Consider the following 18250-nt stretch of genomic DNA (forward strand, 5'->3'; position numbering starts at 1 on the left):
ACCCCCTCCCCTCTAGAACCCTGTTTGTTTTTCAGAGTCCATCGTCTCTCATTAAATCCCAAGATTTTCATCAGACAGAACAGGCTTCCAGAGCTAAACATGCACTTTAAACTTAGCGCTAATAACTGTGTATTGTTCTACATTATAGCAGAGAGACTCCTTGGGCCAAGGGGAATATTGGAATTGAATTTTTAAGGACAATTGAGAAATAAACAATTTTGGTAATATAATGGTATCTGTAAGAGGCACATCACCAGGGTAATAGAAGAGGATCTCTCTCAGTGTGCATTAGACATAGCAGGTGCATATCAGATAAAGTCAGTGAGCCCATTATTGTTGATTATATTTTCAGCATAGAGAGAATGCTAGAAGGAGCACCTCTTTCTTCTCCTAGAGGTCCTGAAGTTGCTAATTGACAGGAGTCCTCTTCCAGTCAGTAAATGGGACAGACCACCAGTAAATGAGATGACCATTGACCCAGAATCTGGATTTTCTTGGTTGGATGAAGACTCTGTAAAGAGTAATTTAGTTATTGTGGGAATTATTTAAAATGTCAAATTTTTATAAAATGGTCAGGACATGGTATCCTCGGGGAGCTTGCTTTTAAGAGAAGTTATATAAAAAAAGATGCAGCTAGGAAGATTTTATAAAAAAATCTCCCTAAGCAAGAAATTTTATTTGCTCTATTTTTCATTTATCGTTATTTCTTTCTGTTTTCTGGCTCAGAAGGGTAGGGGGATACAAGGAAAGGGGATTGAGGGGGAAGGGAGAATACTGAAGGAGTGTTCTCTGAGGTGTCCATAATGGGTGGAGGAGGAAGGAGGGGAACGTGGGGCAAATGAAGGAGGCAGGTTAGGTTGGCTTCTCTGGTGTTACAAGGGGTTTGGAGTTGAGGTGCCGAGCACGGATTTGAATGAAAGGCTCTGTGATCTGTCCGGGTATTCCTGATGATCAGTCAGGACACAGAACTCCTTCTAGAGGCTGGAGCAGAGACGTGCCTGGGATCTGAGTCCTGACAAGACAAGTATTTCTGGTCTCTGTCCTCCCAACCCCATCCCTTTCTGTGGTAAACTCATCATCCCCGGTCTGCAAGCAGAGTTAGAGAGTTAGCTGCAGCAACTGTCTCTGGACTCTGTCTTATTATGTTATCATCCACATTTACTATTTACATATTTGAAGCTCCAGGGGCTTCCCCCGCTCCTCATCAGATTTGAAGACCAGTCTGAGTCAGCTCTCAGCCCTGCCCTGAGTGAGTGCACACAGGTGAGTGCAGGGAGGCCTCACCTTCCGCATCTACCACTGCTGGGCAGGCCCTGGCTGGAGAAGTCCCTGCCCACAGCTTCAGCTTCATTAAAGTTTTGCTTTTTCCCTTCTAACCATCTATACCATCTAACCATAATACGTGCCCTTGTGGAAAATTTATAAGATAGAGCAAAGTGTAGAGAAGCGGGGAAATCGCCATTAATGCTTTCGGAGGAAATTCACATTTTGCCGTATTTCCTTTGAATCTTTTTCCTGCATCCTTTGTATTGTCTGCTCACGGCTCTGCACATGCGTATTGGTGTTCTGATTTAGAAACATGTAACGGTATTTAATCCCCTGTCATAAGCATTTTCTGTAAACCTCATGGGACGCCTATGGAATATTGGTTGCCACGGTGAACGTAAGGGTATTATCGTCTTGATTAAGTGGTATTGCCGTTTGGTCTCTTCCCAGGTCCCTGCTTGTGGTCTGCTGTACATCTGGAGGCTATGATGAGAATGAACGTGAACGCTTGGAGGTTTCACCGAACTGGTTGCTCCTGCTTAGATCATCCTTTCCGAGTAGGAAAACTGCTCCACGTGGTGGTCGACTTCAAGGGACCAGAGCCATTGTAGAAAGAAATGGATGAATGCAGCCTGGGGGGCCCCAGACACGTGCTCCCTGCGGTCTAGTCCAGGGAAGCCCTTCCGGGGGCCCTGGTCTTCTGGAATGTGGCTGGGTGTGGACGCATGGCTGACTGCTGAGTGAGGATGCTCCGCCGGGGGCTGCTTGCGTGGGTCTCCCGGGTGGTGGTTTTGCTCGTGTTCCTCTGCTGCGCCGTCTCCGTCCTCTACATGTTGGCCTGCACTCCGCAAGGTGACGAGGAGCAGCTGGGGCTGCCCAGGGCCAGTGGCCCCACGGGGAAGGAGGGCTTCCAGGCGGCGCTGCAGGAGTGGGAGGAGCAGCACCGCGACTACATCGGCAGCCTCAAGAGGCAGATCGCGCAGCTCAAGCAGGAGCTGCAGGAGAGGAGTGAGCGGCTCAAGGCCGCGCAGTATCACCCCAGCGACGCCGCGGGCCTGGGGCTGGAGCAGGGGCCCCCCGAGAAAACCCAGGCCGACCTGCTGGCCTTCCTGCGCTCCCAGGTGGACAAGGCGGAGGTGCACACCGGCGTCAAGCTGGCCACGGAGTACGCTGCCGTGCCTTTCGATAGTTTCACGCTGCAGAAGGTGTACCAGCTGGAGACCGGCCTGACTCGCCACCCCGAAGAGAAACCCGTGAGGAAGGATAAGCGGGATGAGTTGGTAGAAGCTGTCGAGTCGGCCTTGGAGACCCTGAACAGCCCTGTGGAGGGCAGCCCAAATCAGCGCCCGTACTCGGCGTCGGATTTCATAGAAGGTTGGCAAATTCGTGAATTGGGGTAGAAGGCGGAAGGAAGGGCACCTGGGTCCAGGCACCCAGGCAGGTCACAGTTGCAACAGGCTGGCAGCTGGCTTTGGGCATGGCTGGTAGAAAGTGTCATGTGAGCGACAGCAAGGGTATATAGCATGGATTTTTATTTCTCAGAAATACCCTTTCTACTTACTTTCTCATGAAAATCACACTTACTGAGGGGACAGGGTTCATTGCTCCCTGGCAGAGGAAGGCAGAAGTTCTTGCTTTCATTAAAAAAAGAAATAAAACAAAACATAAACAAAAAACATTGAAACTCAAATCGAGGATGATAGGCATTTTTTTTTTTAATATTTTATTTATTTATTTGACAGAGAGATAGAGAGTCCAGGTAGGCAGAGAGGCTGCAGAGGGAGAGGGAGAAGCAGGCTCTCCGCTGAGCAGGAAGCCCGATGTGGGGCTTGACCCCAGGACCCTGGGATCATGACCTGAGCCGAAGGCAGACCCCCAACCGACTGAGCCTCCCAGGCGCCCCGATAGGCAGTTTTAATGGATCTCTTCCTTGGGCCCTTCTTCTAGAGATCGGGCCTTGTTACCAGGCCCATGAACAGGAGAGTGATTGTAAACATGTGGTCTACAGCACTTACCATTTGCCAGACACTCTTTGAGGAACTTTCTACTTAGTGATTCACTTTTTCTCCTTAACGACCCTATTAGGAGGATTAGGAAAACGAGGTTTAGGTTAATTAAGTAAATCACCTAAGATTGCTCAGTCAGCAAGTGACAGAGCCAGGATTTGAACCTGGGAAGTCTGATTCCAGAGTCCTCATCCTTAACCACTAGGTTATATTGTACAGACCACCCCAGAGCGCATGAACACTAGTGAGATGAACGGCTCAGCTTTTTTCATGGGCACAGAGCAGCCTACTATTAGTCTGTGTTTGTGTCTAATTTTAGAAGAAAGCGGCCTTGTCTCGTTTCTTGGAAGATTCATTAGTATCTTCTTACTGGCTTTTCCCTTGTTACTGGGGCAAAAATCAACTAATAAGTTGGGAGAGGAATTAACTTTCAAGGTCAGCCAGCTCTTCCGCCTGTTTCTGGAGAGAATCTACTTCAACTTCCCAGACGTGTGGCTGCCTCCTTGTCACCCTACTCCCAACTTCGGTTATATAACCGCCCTCTCATCAGCCTACAGGCAAGACGGACTCTCTTTAGTCATATCGAAAAGCCTGTTGCTGCTATTTATGCCTCTTCTCTTTGGACACTTCCCCATCTTATGATTTTTTTCCACTTTATATGTGAACCATATATCTGTGCAATTTTGGTAGAGAATTATTTTTCATATACCTCGAGCCAGGTTAAGAAATCTTTTACAGGATCAAGCTTTTGGTTGTCAGGATTTGTTGTTGTTGTTGTTGTTCCTCATTTATATGAGGTATTAAAGATGCCTAGCACATTGGGCAGCTAGCAAGTATAAAGCACATGGTTAGTAAGAGTTCGAAATATCATGATGTTGTGGCATCACATTTTATCGTGCTTTGGAGTTTATGAAACCTTTCCGCATATAGTACCTTACTAGCTGACCCCCCCGGGAAAGCCATTAAACATCCTTAAAAAACGAATCCTGGTTGCCACCCGCCCTGGATATGCTACAGGAACTGCCCCCACACAAAGCAGGTTCAAAAGACCTTGATTACAAATCAATGCCTGCAATTTGGAATGTTTGCCCTTGTGATTTTTCATCTGCATTCGTATTTGAAACCTCTGTCTACTTTTCTGCGTACAGTATCTTAATACGCAAGGCCTGTTCTCACTCAGCAGTGACACAGGCCTTTGGTGCTTGAGTTTCTTTGCTCTGAGATATGGCTGACTTTCTGTCAGAGCCGCTGTTCTCCTAGCTACCCAGTGTTGCTTCCGTGTGTGGCACACAGCCTCTGTTGGAAGGCAGATCCGTCCACACATGTCTTCCAGATTTGATGAAAGTCTAGTCAGCTGTTTACCTAGGATGACAACAGATTTGCTGAACCCAGAATGAGTATGGGGATTCTTTGTGTTTCAAGAAATAATAATAAAAGCACATGGAATGCTTCCAGATGACAATAGTTATGCAAAGCTTAAAGCTGACTGTGAGACAGGTGGCATGATGACATGAGCACGGGGAGCTGTGTGACTTTGACCAAGACCCTTAAGCCCCATTGAGACTTGGTTTCCTCATCTGTCCTTACAGACTTGACTTAATGTCCCCCCAGTCCCTACCCACCCCAGCCCTCTAGAAAACGCAAAGCACGGCTTCAACTTCTTTTCTTCTTAACTTTGCCAAGCGACCGTCCCTGAAGAGTACTCTGCCACCCACTCTGCTGGGTGACCAGGATATGCCACCAGCCCTTTGGGATCTTCCTCTATAAAAGGAGGAATTCAGGTAGATTATCACGTGTGGACTGACTGTGGCCACTTCCTAGGGCGGTGTGAAGCTTGCAGAGGGAGAACACCACAGTGACGACGATCTGTTATCTATATTGATGTAATTATTTTCTGTCTCTGAAACAGAGGGAACGGCATGTGGCTCCCTCTTCCCTTTCCTCCATGTTTTGTTGGCATCGATTTTTGCGTTGGCTTCTTACATAAGAGCATGATTTTTTTTTTTTTAACAACTATCTGGGAAAAGAAGTTAAAGTAGAAAAATGTGATCAAATCCTGTGCCTTAGGATGCCTAAATGTTTATCTCCTCAAGTGAACAGAAAATCTTTATGTTTGTGGTTTAGCTATTCCTTCGGTATTTAACTTTGAGTGGCATAACTTCTGGCTTTGGTTTCCTATTTTTCAGTAGACTCTTGGACATAAATTTGACATGGTTTCATAAAACAATTTAGCCTTCCAAACCATTCCCCTTTTACAATCCAAGCATCTGAGAATATGAATCTGCACGAGGCGTTTGTGTCTACTCTCTCCATGGGGTTGCGCCTCTGCTGCCCTCCTCCAGCTTCTGCAGCTTAGTGGTGGCCCGAGTGGGTCAGATACTAACAGTGGGTTTGGGGGCGGCGGGGAGCCAAACCATGATCCATGAGGAATTGAAGGCTTTGAGGGCACCCTGAGATGCATTTAAAGCCAGGGGCATGGAAATCATTATAAAACCTTAGTAGCTTTTCTACCATAAATACTGACCTTCTGTGCTCAATGACCAAAACCCCGTGCTTTCTGGGAAAGAAAGCTAAGGCAAGGAGTGAAGATAGAGTTTTTGATTTCCATTGTTTGTGTCTCACTGTGACCTCTAAGGGTACACCGTGTGACCCTTTTGCTAAAGCTGTTTTGGACAAGTCAAATCCATTTCCAGGTCCTGGGTACATTGGGAGCAAGGGGCTTGGGGCGGTGAGGACAGGCAGCGGGCTCTTTGCTCAGCACGCATTTCGGTGATAGGCTTCTTTGTCAGCAACTTTGTGACTGGGGGTAGAAAAGGGAAGGCAGGCGTTTGGATGCAATTCTGGCCATTTCTGGGGATCATGATGCAGAAATAGGGGAGAGCTGTGGTGGGCGTGGGAGGGGGATTCTGCACAGTGGGTGGGTCTAACCTGTTTTGGGGTGTGGGGAGAGGTGTTGGCAGGCGGGAAAGCCTCAGGACTTCAGGTCCTGAGTTGGGCCTTGGTTCTCAGCCAGCATCTTCAGGGCAGTGAGGGCGTTCGAGCTCAGGACAGCCTTTCTGACTGTCTCTCACCTACTGTGAGCTGGAGCGACCTTGTTGGCTCACTTCTAAGTTCTGAGTAGGCCGACGGGATATTGGGGTCCCTGTCCCTTCTATCCCACTTCCTACCTCAGATCTCCGCCTTTGTTTGCTGATGCCTTAATGTCCTTTAAGGAGGGAGAAATGCTTTTTATTTTGAAATCAGAGATAAAAGGCTTAAGTGCACATAAATGGTTTGAGGCTACACTTTGAAGAGGGAATTCTCCCTGTGGTGATGGTGGGAGAGAAGGTGGCCCAGCTTAGGATTCGGCAAGTGGGCAGGACTCCAGCCCTCCACCAGGACAAGTGGAAGAGCCCCATGCTAGAGTAAATGCTCTGCAGTCTAGAAGAGTTTGAAATTCTTAATAATTTTGAAACGGGACCTTACGTTTTCATTTTGCACGGAGCCCTACAAACTAGGTAGCAACCCACCTGCAAGGCTGAGAGGACAGGAGAGAAAGGTGAAGAAAGGGGGGCAGAATGAGGGGGTGAGCTGTGCAGTCTGGCGCTTTTGCCGAGGGTCGGCTCTGTTGACCTTTGGTGTGCTGAGATAAATGGAACCTGTGTTTGACATATATCCTATGTGTACAGGGTATTTTGTTACAAAACTGCAGAAGCTGGTAAATCTCACTTTCTGGTGTATTTTCCTTGTGCTTGTGCAAAGCAATTTTGTTCCCAGGGGATTTTTTTTAAAAAAGTGAGGCTGTCACTGTTCTCCTGCCTTGTTTCCTGTTAAGAACAGGCTACAAGAGCACTTGTGACGGTGGGGCATGTCCAGGATGGATGAACTTGGCTTTAGCGGGAGCAGGTAGCAAAGGTTCAATGGAGAGAGAGTCTGAACTGGGGCCTCATACCAAGTGGAAGGATGTGTGAGTGGGGGGGAGGGGGAGACCCAGGCAAGGAGCCCCTTCATGGGAATGTATGGCCAGGGCTGTTGCTCAGACTTCGGTCTGCTCAGCTCCTTTCCAGAAGGAAGTGGTGTTTACAGAAAGGGTCTGTAGTTTTTTAACCAGACCCTTAATTTATCCCCTCTTAGAGTCGTGAGTGAGGTCTTGCACCAATGCATAATCAACATGCATGGCTAGGACACCTGTTTTTTTTTGTGCAGGATGTCCTCAGCTGTTTTGGGGGCTGGGAAAGGAGGCTAAAGCTAGGTTCAGGCTTGAAGGACCTGATTATGTACATGGGGAAACATAAATCTGAGTGACTGAGGTTCAGTGAGGGGTACTCTTCGTGCCTGGGGCTTCAGAATTGGTGGCTGGGTGTAAGCCAGATGGTCAGGGAGGATCCAGAGGAGGCTGGATCTGAACTGGTCTCTAAAGCTGAGAAAGGGTTACCGGAGACGGAATGAGGCAGCAAGGGGAGGGGTACCAGAAAGCCAACTGACTCCAGCATAGGATTGGGGTATAGGCTTAGCGTGGAGACCAGCCTGGTCATCATGCGGGATCTGAGAGTCACTAGAAGTGGACTTCACACGGGCCCTGAGGGCTGGGCATAGCAGTTTAGCTCAACAGGAATCATCTGGATCTGGAGTTAGAAGGTCCATCCTTCCCAGGAGGCAGTGAGCTCAGCTCTTGGGCCCCAGATAGCCCTCCTCCTCCTTTTGCTTGAGGTGGTTCCCAAGTGCTCAAACAATTCAGCATCTTGGAGGTCCCTGTGGTCAGAGATGGGGACTGCCATGGTTTGTCCCAGCTGTTCTTATGTCTGTGCACTGGGCACTATTTCTGACAGTTCCCACACTCTGGTTTATTTAATCCCCTCTTTAACCAGACAGGTAGACATGCTCATTATCTCTGTCTCACATCAAGGTCACTCGTCTGGTAGGTGTTAGGACCAGGCAGGAATCTAGTGCTTTCAATCTTGGCTCCCCACGTGCCGCATCTCACCTCTGATGGTCTCTGACCCAATACACAAGCTCCTCTGGCCCCAGAATGAGGTGGGGAAATCTTTTAAAAACATGTCCAAGGTGTGCAGACACCCTTGGGGGAGGTCCTACACTAGTGAGTTGTATAAGATTGGGAAGAAGTTTTAATAGGAGGAGAAGGAAATACATGAGCTCCTGGGGGAGACAAGCAGACGGAGACATAGGAAGAGGCTGCCAAAGACAAATCCTTCACCTAACAGGGCAGAACTGACAGCGTCTAGGAGCCTTTAGCACAAAGAGCTTTATTTAAACTGCTCAGACATGCGTTTCTTCTCAGAATCATTACAACTTTATGGAAAGAGGTTTGAAAGAGGAGTGAATATTGAATTCAAAACAGCTAGTTGAAAGCTGTTGAGGAGCTGTTTGCCATGCTTGTCCATTCTTTAAAAGACCGGGTTTACTTTTTTTTTTTTTTTAAGATTTATTTATTTGAGAGAGGGAGAGTGAGTGAGCAGGGGCAAGGTGCAGAGGGAGAGGGAGAGAGAATCTCCAGCAGACTCCCTGCAGAGCAGGGAGCCTGATGTAGGGCTTGATCCTCGGTCCCCAAGATCATGACCTGAGCTGAAATCAAGAGTCAGATACTTAATTGACTGAGCCACCCAGTGCCCCTTACCTTTTTATTATTGTCTCCAAAACATATTGCCTTACCTAGGTAATCCTGGAGGACTCTGCGATCTAATCCCAGCTTATTTTTTCAACTTCATTTCCTCCTGCTTCCTCCTGCCCTTCCCATCCTGCCACTGCATCCCTGTCCTCTTGTGCCTGCCCTCACACTCCTTCCCTGTGCATGTTCCTTCGCCAGGAAGACCCTGGCTCCCAACCTCTCCACCAAGGGTCCTATATTCTGTACGATGTTCTTCTCTGAAACCTGTTCCCAGTCTTCCAGCTGAAGCTCCTGCTCGTTCTGCCCAACGTGGCAGACTGTATGGTGCTTTCTCCATCCGGTTTTATAGCTCTTCCTTTAGACTCAGCCTGTCTCTACTGACAACATCTAGCAACAGCTGCAGCCTACAGAGCGACTGCCAGCGGCAGGAGCCTTAAAGTCTGACTCCCCCGAGGTCCGCGGCGTGCACAAGAGGGAGCCTGGCTTCCTGACTCTCCTCGCCCCTTCTGTGCAGTGTGCTCCCGGACCATGCCCCACCCAGCTTTCAGCTCCCGATGAGTTGTAGACACTGCACAATTAGTATGTATCAAAGAAATTGCTTAAACCTTTTGGAATAAAAGTGTATTGAAAATCCTAAGTATGCAGGGCACCTGGATGGCTCAGTGGGTTAAGCGTCTGCCTTCTGCTCAGGGCGTGATCTCAGGGTCCTGGGATCGAGTCTTACAAGGGCTCCTTGCTCTGCGGGGAGTCTGCTTCTCCCTCTGCCCCTCCTCTCACTCGTTCTCTCAAAAAGATAAATAAATAAATAAATAAATAAATAAATAAATAAATAAATAAAATCTTTAAAAAAATGAAATCCTAGATATGCTCAATACTCACCTTACAAATCTGCTCTGCTCTTAAATTTCCATTATAAATTAGGTGTTTGGATTAGAGGATATTTTTGATAGAACTAATACTGTAAATACTACTTGGGTTCCTTGGACACACCTCAGATCTGATTTAAACTCCAAATTCAAACAAACTGGTGCTTGCCAGAGGGGAGGTTGTGGGGGAGGCGGGGAAATGGGTAAAGGGAAGTGGAAGGTGCAGGCTTCCAGTTATGGAATGAATAAGTCATGAGGATGAAAGGTACAGCATAGGGAATATAGTCAATGGTATTTTAATAGCATTGTATGGTGACAGATGGTAGCTACACTTAATGAGCATAGCATAATTTATAGACTTGTCAAATCACTGTGTTGTACACCTGAAACTAACATAACATTTTGGGTCTATTATACTTCAAAAAAAAAAAAGGGGGACGTTACCCTCCCAAAATTTTTTAAATAAATAAGTAAAAGCAAAACAAACGCTAAATAAAATTCCAAACTCAAGAACACAAATGCTAGAGATGAGAGATAAGTGTGGAGAATACTTTAGAAAGTTATTTTCATTTTCTGTTCTAGGCATTACTAGTACATTCTCAATGTAGTACCTAACAGTAAAGCCATTTTCAAAACCTTTTTATTTTGAAATATTTTAGAATTACTGAAGAGTTGCAAAAGTAGCACAGAGTTCCTGTATATACCCTTTTCCCAGCTTCCCCTGATGTCAACATTTTATATGACCATGGTACAATTATCAAAATGAGGTAGATAACATTGGTAGAGAACTATTAGCTAAATTATTCCCAGGTTTTGTTTTGTTTTGTTTTTGTATTTCTCCTACTTGGTGTTCTCTGAGTTTCGTAGACCTGTGGTTTGGTGTCTGTCATTCATTTTGGGATATTCTGAGCCAGTATTTCTTCAACTATCTCTTCGCTCCATTCCTTCTCTGTTCTTCTGGAATTCCAATTATGTGTATGTCACACTGCTTGACAGGGCCTCACAGCTCTTGGATGTTCTGTTTCTTTGTTTTCACTTCTTTACTCTTTGTGTTTCAGTTTGGGTAACTTTTAGTGATCCACCTCCAGTTAACTGATTCTTCCCTTAGCAGAGAGAGGGTTACTCATGAGCCCACCATCCAGGGCATTCTTTATCTCTATTACTGTATTTTTAAATTTCTACGTTTCCATTTGATTCTTACAGCTTCCATCTCCCTGCTGGAATTACCTGATTGCCCAAGTTGTCCACTTTTTCTGCTAGAGCCTTTAACATATTGATCATAGCTATTTTAAATTCCTTGTCAGATGCTTCCAGCATCTATGTCCTATCTGGGTCTGGTTCTGATGATTGCTTTGTGTCTTGGATTTTTTCCTGCCTCATAACTTGTTGGAAGCCAGATATCTTGTGTAGCTAGCAGAGACTGAGGTGGTGTTTATCCCTGGAGATGGCCCACTTCTCCTTCTCCTAGGTCTTTAGTGTGTGCGTGTGTGTGTGTGGGGGGGGTTCATCTAGTCAGCAGTGGGGCTGGGTTTGAGGCTTGTTGTTGCTCTGGTTACCCTCAGAGCACCACAGCCTTCAAATTCCTCTTGTGATACCTTGTGTTTAGAGTGGAGGTTGTTTTGCCTGAGCATCCTCTGCTCAGCCCTACAATTTAGGTCTTCCCTGCTCACCTCAGAGAAGGTCTTCTGGTACTTCTCTCCTGTCCCTCCCAGCTGTTCTGTTACTTGTTATTCAGGCTTGTTGGCTTTGGCCTGCAGGAAGGTGACAAAGTCCCTGGTGTTCTGACTAAATCTCAGTCTTACACAGGCACCGTGTCACTAGGTCTCGGGGTGATCTCCTGATCCACCTCCAGGAATAAGGCTTTTTTACTTCTCCCTTCCCATAGTTGCAGTGAGTTTCACCAGTTCCTTGAGGGTGAGAATGTTCTTTGCCTAAGCTTTGCGTTTCAAGAAGAGGAGGCAGGAGAGACTGAGACAGGAGGAATTTCTTGCCCCCTCCTACATGGTGGTTGTCCTCTCCTCTGGTCTGCACCCTATAGCTATTTTCTTTCTTTCTCTTTTTCTTTTTCTTTTTAAAAATTGGAAGTATAATTGACATACACTATCCTATTAGTTTCAGGTGCACGTATATATATATTTAAATTTTATTTTATTATGTTATGTTAATCACCATACATTACATCATTAGTTTTTGATGTAGTGATCCGTGATTCATTGTTTTCGTATAACACCCAGTGCTCCATGCAGTACGTGCCCTCTTTAATGCCCATCACCAGGCTAACCCATCCCGCCACCCCCTCCCCTCTAAAACCCTCTGTTTCTCAGAGTCCATAATCTCTCATGGTTCATCTCCCCCTACGATTCCCCCCCTTCATTTTTTCCCTTCCTACTATCTTCTTCTTCTTCTTCTTCTTCTTTTTTAACAAATAATGTGTTATTTGTTTCAGGGGTACAGGTCTGTGATTCAACAGTCTTACACAATTCACAGTGCTCACCATAGCACATACCCTCCCCAATGTCTATCACCCAGCCACCCCATCCCTCCCACCCCCCTCCACTCCAGCAACCCTCAGTTTGTTTCCTGAGATTAAGAATTCCTCATATCAGTGAGATCATATGATACTTGTCTTTCTCTGATTGACTTACTTCACTTAGCATAATACCCTCTAGTTCCATCCATGTCACTGCAAATGGCAAGATGTCATTCCTTTTGATGGCTGCATAATATTCCATTGTATATATATACCACCTCTTCTTTATCCATTCATCTGTCGATGGACATCTTGGCTCTTTCCGTAGTTTGGCTGTTGTGGACATTGCTGCTATAAACATTGGGGTGGACGTACCCCTTCGGATCACTACATTTGTATCTTTGGAGTAAATACCCAGTAGTGCAATTGCTGGGTTGTAGGGTAGCTCTATTTTTAACTTTTTGAGGAACCTCCATACTGTTTTCCAGAGTGGCTGCACCAGCTTGCATTCCCACCAACAATATAGGAAGGTTCCCCTTTCTGCTCATCCTCGTCAATATCTGTCATTTCCTGACTTGTTAATTTTAGCCATTCTGACTGGTGTGAGGTGGTATCTCATTGAGGTTTTGATTTGGATTTCTCAGATGCACATATATTACAAAATGATCCCCATCTGTCACCATACAAGTTATTACAATATTATTGACTATATTCCCTATGCTGTGTGCTACATCCCTGTGATTTATTTATCTTATAACTGGAAGTTTATACTTTTTAATCCCCTTCATCTATTTTGCCCCCCTCTCCACTCTCGGAGCCAACAGTTTGTTTCCTGTGTCAATGAATATTTCTGTTTTGTTTGTTTATTGGTTTTGTTTTTTAGACTTCACATATAAGTGAAATTACATGGCATTTATCTCTCTTTCTCTGTCTGACATTTCACTTAGCATAATACCCTCTGGGTCTATCCGTATTGTCAAAAACAGCAAGATTTCATTCTTTCTATATATCTATCTATTTATATGCTACATTTTCTTTATCCATTCATCTGTTGATACATACTTAGGTTGCTTCTATATTTTGGCTACTGTAAATAGTGCTGCTGTGAACATGGGGGTGTATATACCTCTTTGATTGGTGGTTTCATTTTCTTCAGAAGGAGAATTGCTAGAATATATGGCAGTTTGGTTTTTAATTTTTTGAGGAGTCTCCATACTGTTTTCCATAGGGGCTACACTCATTTATGTTCCTACCAGCAGAGTATAAGGGTTCCCTTTTTCCCTCATCCTCGCCAACACTTATTTATTGTTTTTTTGATAATCGCCAGTCTGACAGATGTGAGGCAATATCTCATTGTGGTTTTGATTTCCATTTCCCTGATGATGAGTGCTACTGAAAATCTTTTCATGTGCCTGTTTGCTATCTGTATGTCTTTTTTATTTTATTTTATTTTGTTTTATTTATTATTATTATGTCTTCTTTGGAAAAATATCTATCAGGTTCTCTGCCTATTGTTTAATCAGAATTTTTGTTCATTGATATTAAGTTGTGTGAGTTATTTATATATTTTGCATATTACTTCTTATTGGATGTATGATTTGCAAATATCCTCTCCCATTCAGTAGGTTGCCTTTCATTTTGTTGATGGTTTCCTGCACTGTGCAAAACCTTTTTAGTTTGATATCATCACATTTGTTTATTTTAGCTTTTGTTGTCCTTATCTGAGAAGACTGGTCGAAAAAAATATTGCTTAAGACTAATGTCAAAGAGTTTACTGCCTATGTTTTCTTCCAGGAGTTTCATGGTTTCAGGTTTTACATTCAAGTCTTTAATCTGTTTTGAATTTATTTTTGTACAGGGTGTAAGATAATGGTTCAGGTTTATTCTTTTGCATGTAGATATCCAGTTTTCCCAACACCATTTATTGAAGAGACTGTCTTTTCCACATTGTATATTCTTGCCTCCTTTGTCATAGAGTAATTGACCATATAAGTGTGGGTATATTTCTGGGTTCTCTATTCTGTTCCATTGATAATATGTGTCTGTTTTTGTGCTAGTACCATACTGTTTTGATTACTATAGGTTTGTAGTATAGTTTGTAATCAGGAAATGTGATACTTCCAGCTTTGTTCTTCTTTCTCAAGATTGCTTTGGCTATTTGGGGTCTTTCATGGTTCCATACAGATTTTAGGATTATTTGTTCTGGTTCTATGAAAAATGCCATTGGTATTTTGATGGAGATTGCATTGAATCAATGGATTTCTTTGGGTAGTATGGACATTTTAACAACATTAAATCTTCCAATCTATGAATATGGAATATATTTCTATTTATTTGTGTCATCTTTAATTTCTTTCAATCTAATTTTCAGAGTACAGGTTTTTTACCTCCTGGGTTAAATTTATTCCTAAGTATTTTATTCTTTCTGATGCCATTGTAAATGGGATTGTTTTCTTAATTTCTCTTTCTGAAAGCTCCTTATTAATGTCTAGAAATGCAACTGATTTATGTATGTTAATTTTGTAATCTGTGATTTTGCTGAATTCATTTATTAGTTCTAATAGTTTTTTGGTGGAGTGTTTAGAGTTTTCTATATGAAGAATCTTGTCACCTGCAAATAGTGACAATTTTACTTCTTCCTTTCCAATTTGGATGCCTTTAATCTTTCTTTCTTTCTTTCTTTTTCTTTTTTCCCTTTATTTGTTTTTCTTGCCTAATTGCTGTGGCTGTGACTTCCAATGTGATGTTGAAAAGAAGTGGTAAGAGTGGTTTTCTTTGTCTTGTTCCTAGTCTTAGAGGAAAAGCTTTACATTTTTTACCATTGACTATGAAGTTAGCTGTGGGTTTGTCATATATGGTCTTTATTAAGTTGAGGTATGTTCCTTTTATACCCATTTAATTGAGAGTTATTTTTCATAAGTGGATTTGAATTTTGTCAGTTTTTTTTTTTTTTGCAGCTGTTGCAATGATCATATGATTTTTATCCTTCATTTTCTTAGTGTGGTGTATCATGTTGATTGATTTGCAGATATTGAATCTTCCCTGGACTAAATCCCACTTGACCATGGTGTATGATCCTTTTAAGGTATTATTGAATTTGCTAATATTTTGTTGAATATTTTTGCATCTATGTTCATTGGGATATTGGCTTGTAATTTTCTTCTTTTTTTTTAATGATGTTCTTGTCTGGTTTTGGAATCAGAGTATTGCTGGCCTCACAAAATGAGTTTGGAAACATTCCTTCCTCTTCAGTTTTTTGGAATAATTTGAGAAGGATAGGTACTAATTCTTCTTTATATGTTTGGTAGAATCCATTTGTGAAGCCATCTGGTCCTGGACTTCTGGTGAGTTTTTATATGACTGATTCAGTTTCATTACTTGTAATTGGTCTATTCAGATTTTCTATTTCTTTGTGATTTAGTCTTGGAAGTTGTGTGTTTCTAGGAATTTATCCATTTTTTCCCTAGGTTTTTCAATTTGTTGGCATGTTTCAATTTGTTGGTAGTAGTCTCTCAGGATCTTTTGTATTTCTGTGGTGTCAATTGTAACCTTCTCTTTCTTTTTTTTTTTTAAGATTTTATTTATTTATTTGAGAGAGAATGAGAGAGAGAGAACACATGAGAGGGGATAGGGTCAGAGGACGAAGCAGACTCCCTGCCGAGCAGGGAGTCCGATGCGGGACTCGATCCCGGGACTCCAGGATCATGACCTGAGCCGAAGGCAGCCGCTTAACCAACTGAGCCACCCAGGCGCCCCATGTAACCTTCTCTTTCATTTCTGACTTTATTTATTTGGGCCCTCTATCTTTTTATCTTTATGAGTCTGGCTAGATGTTTATTAATTTTATCATTACAAATAACCAGCTTTCAGTTTCATTGATTTTTCTATTGCTTTTTAGTCTCTATTTCACTTATTTCCACTCTGATATTTATTATATCCTTCCTTCTACTGACTTTGGGCTTTGTTTATGCTTCATATGAACACTTTAAGACTTTGATTTTTCTTTGAGTACTTAATGAAGTTTCTGGAGAAAGAGTCTGCAAGAGAGTACAGAGTTCTCTACTTTTTTGAACCCTAGGGGCTTTCTTTTTTTGCCAGCCTGCTCTTAGCCTCCATCATTCTTTTAATTACTTCTTACCAGTGTCCAGTTGCATATATCCCAATAAATGAATGCTCAGGTCTCTTCTCTACCTGTAGGCTCCTGTCTCTTCTTAGATTTTAGGCCAGCTCTTTGTTCTGTGAACTTTGCACTCCACTAAGTCAAGAGTCTTGCATTTGAAATCAGTCAGCTCTTTTTTCATTTTAAGTGATGTTTCTTCAAGCTCATTATATCCTGGAGTGGAAACAGAAGTGTGAAACCATTTCTTAAAATAATAATTTAAAACCTATTGATTATTTTGTCTACTTCTGTTTCTCTACTAATCAATAATCTCTTCTCAAATCTAGTTTCAACCGTCATACACAATCCAACAGTTTAAAAGAACTTAATTATATTGATTTTACTGAGTGAGGATGCTGTGGTAACATCCCAAATCTGGAAGTCCATTATTAGAAGATTAACTTTGAATGAAAACCTCAAATTCCATGGTCTCTTTTCTGTGACCAACAATCAAAGGAATGGCATTGTTAATTAAAACCCCATCTTGTACTATAACTCTATTCTTTATTTGAATTTTAATGTTTAAGCGTTGAACACTTGGATTTTTTCTCAAGTGTTGTATTATCATACGAAGTAAAATTATTCTTATTGTGACAATTTATAATTTACAAATACACTTCCCCAAATTGGTGGTGTTGAACCATCCCTGTCTTCTTCATTGCCAGAATTTGGGGTTGTTATTTTCCATCTATGTTTTCCTTTCCCTTTCTAGGATCCCTATTATCCTCATGCCAGTGTTGATATCAGTCCTATGTCAACCGGATTGGGGGAGTTAAAAGAGTAGTAGAGGGAAAGGAAAAGGTAATATCTTGTTTCCACCTCAAATATCCACCTTTTTTTCTGCATTTCCCCTCCCCCTTGCAGGCCCGGAGACACCAGCTGCCCCATCTCCTTATCTCCACCCCACACAAACCCTCAGTTAGGAACTAAGCCAAGACTTTAAAACCCCAGGAGGCTATTCATTACCTCTGAATCCTGTCATGATCCTTCCTCTGGGGGCTTAATCCCAGGCAATCACCTCTGCTTCCTTCCTTCCCTGCACCTGTCCTCCTGATCTGGAGCTGGTGCCCTAACCCACCATCACCAGTGACTTAGAGTTCCCTCATCTCCAGTCCCTCATCTGTCCTATTCAAAATGTTGTTCCAACTTTTGAAGTTATATTCACAGTTACGTGCTTGGGTTGATTTATATAGCATGATAAATGCTATACCACAGGTACATAATGGGTTATAGAGGTTTTTGTGGGGTGGTGTGAGGACTTCACCACAACAGATCATATTGTTTCTGTGCCTTCTGAGTGACTTACAAATACACTTTGAACATAGCCTATTTATAAATAGAGGACTATCCCATGTATTTCCTTTGCATTGTGAATGTTGCTGCCAGTGACAGCCAGTGTTTTTCCTGCACTGCAAGTCAGAATCTATCAGATTTAGCCAGGAAAAGGCAGCATATGGTGGCAGTGATGAGACTATTTTGACTGTAAGCAAGAGACAGGATCTGTCAAGTGTCTTTCCTTTCTCCATCTGTTTCCATTGAGGTTGCTGATCAGAAGTCAATATCCACAGAGAGATACGGGCTCGTTCTTCTTCAGTGTCAAAGGTCTGCTAAGCCTTCTGCCCAGATGACTTTACTCTCATTATAGGACCTGTAGGAGCTGAGGTGGGAGAGAGAGAAACACCAAGAAGAATGGCTCCATTGTGGAAATGCTTGCCTAAATCCTACCTGACTCTCCTTCTGCCCTCAGCCTCCTGTTTTTACTGAGGACACAGGTGACCTTTCCAACTTTGGAGGGTTCCATTTGGTTTATCAATGGTATGGAAAATGCAATTCTGAGAGATGACTTCATCTGAAGGTTTTTGTAAGGAAGATACTGAT

At 43.2% G+C, this 18250-nt stretch overlaps 1 protein-coding gene across 3 annotated transcripts in view; it reads left to right on the top strand.

Moving 5' to 3' along the window:
* CSGALNACT1 (chondroitin sulfate N-acetylgalactosaminyltransferase 1) overlaps positions 1–18250 on the top strand; it is a 344475-nt gene that overhangs the window by 231831 nt on the left and 94394 nt on the right. For all 3 annotated transcript variants that reach the window (XM_044912838.1, XM_021681599.1, XM_021681600.1), the window contains one exon: positions 1717–2640. In XM_044912838.1, the coding sequence (XP_044768773.1) occupies positions 2013–2640 (628 nt within the window). In that variant the 5' untranslated portion in view covers positions 1717–2012. The remainder of the gene's footprint in view (positions 1–1716; positions 2641–18250) is intronic.

This window comes from Neomonachus schauinslandi, chromosome 2, assembly GCF_002201575.2.
Source record: "Neomonachus schauinslandi chromosome 2, ASM220157v2, whole genome shotgun sequence".
NCBI classification, from domain to species: Eukaryota; Metazoa; Chordata; class Mammalia; order Carnivora; family Phocidae; genus Neomonachus; species Neomonachus schauinslandi.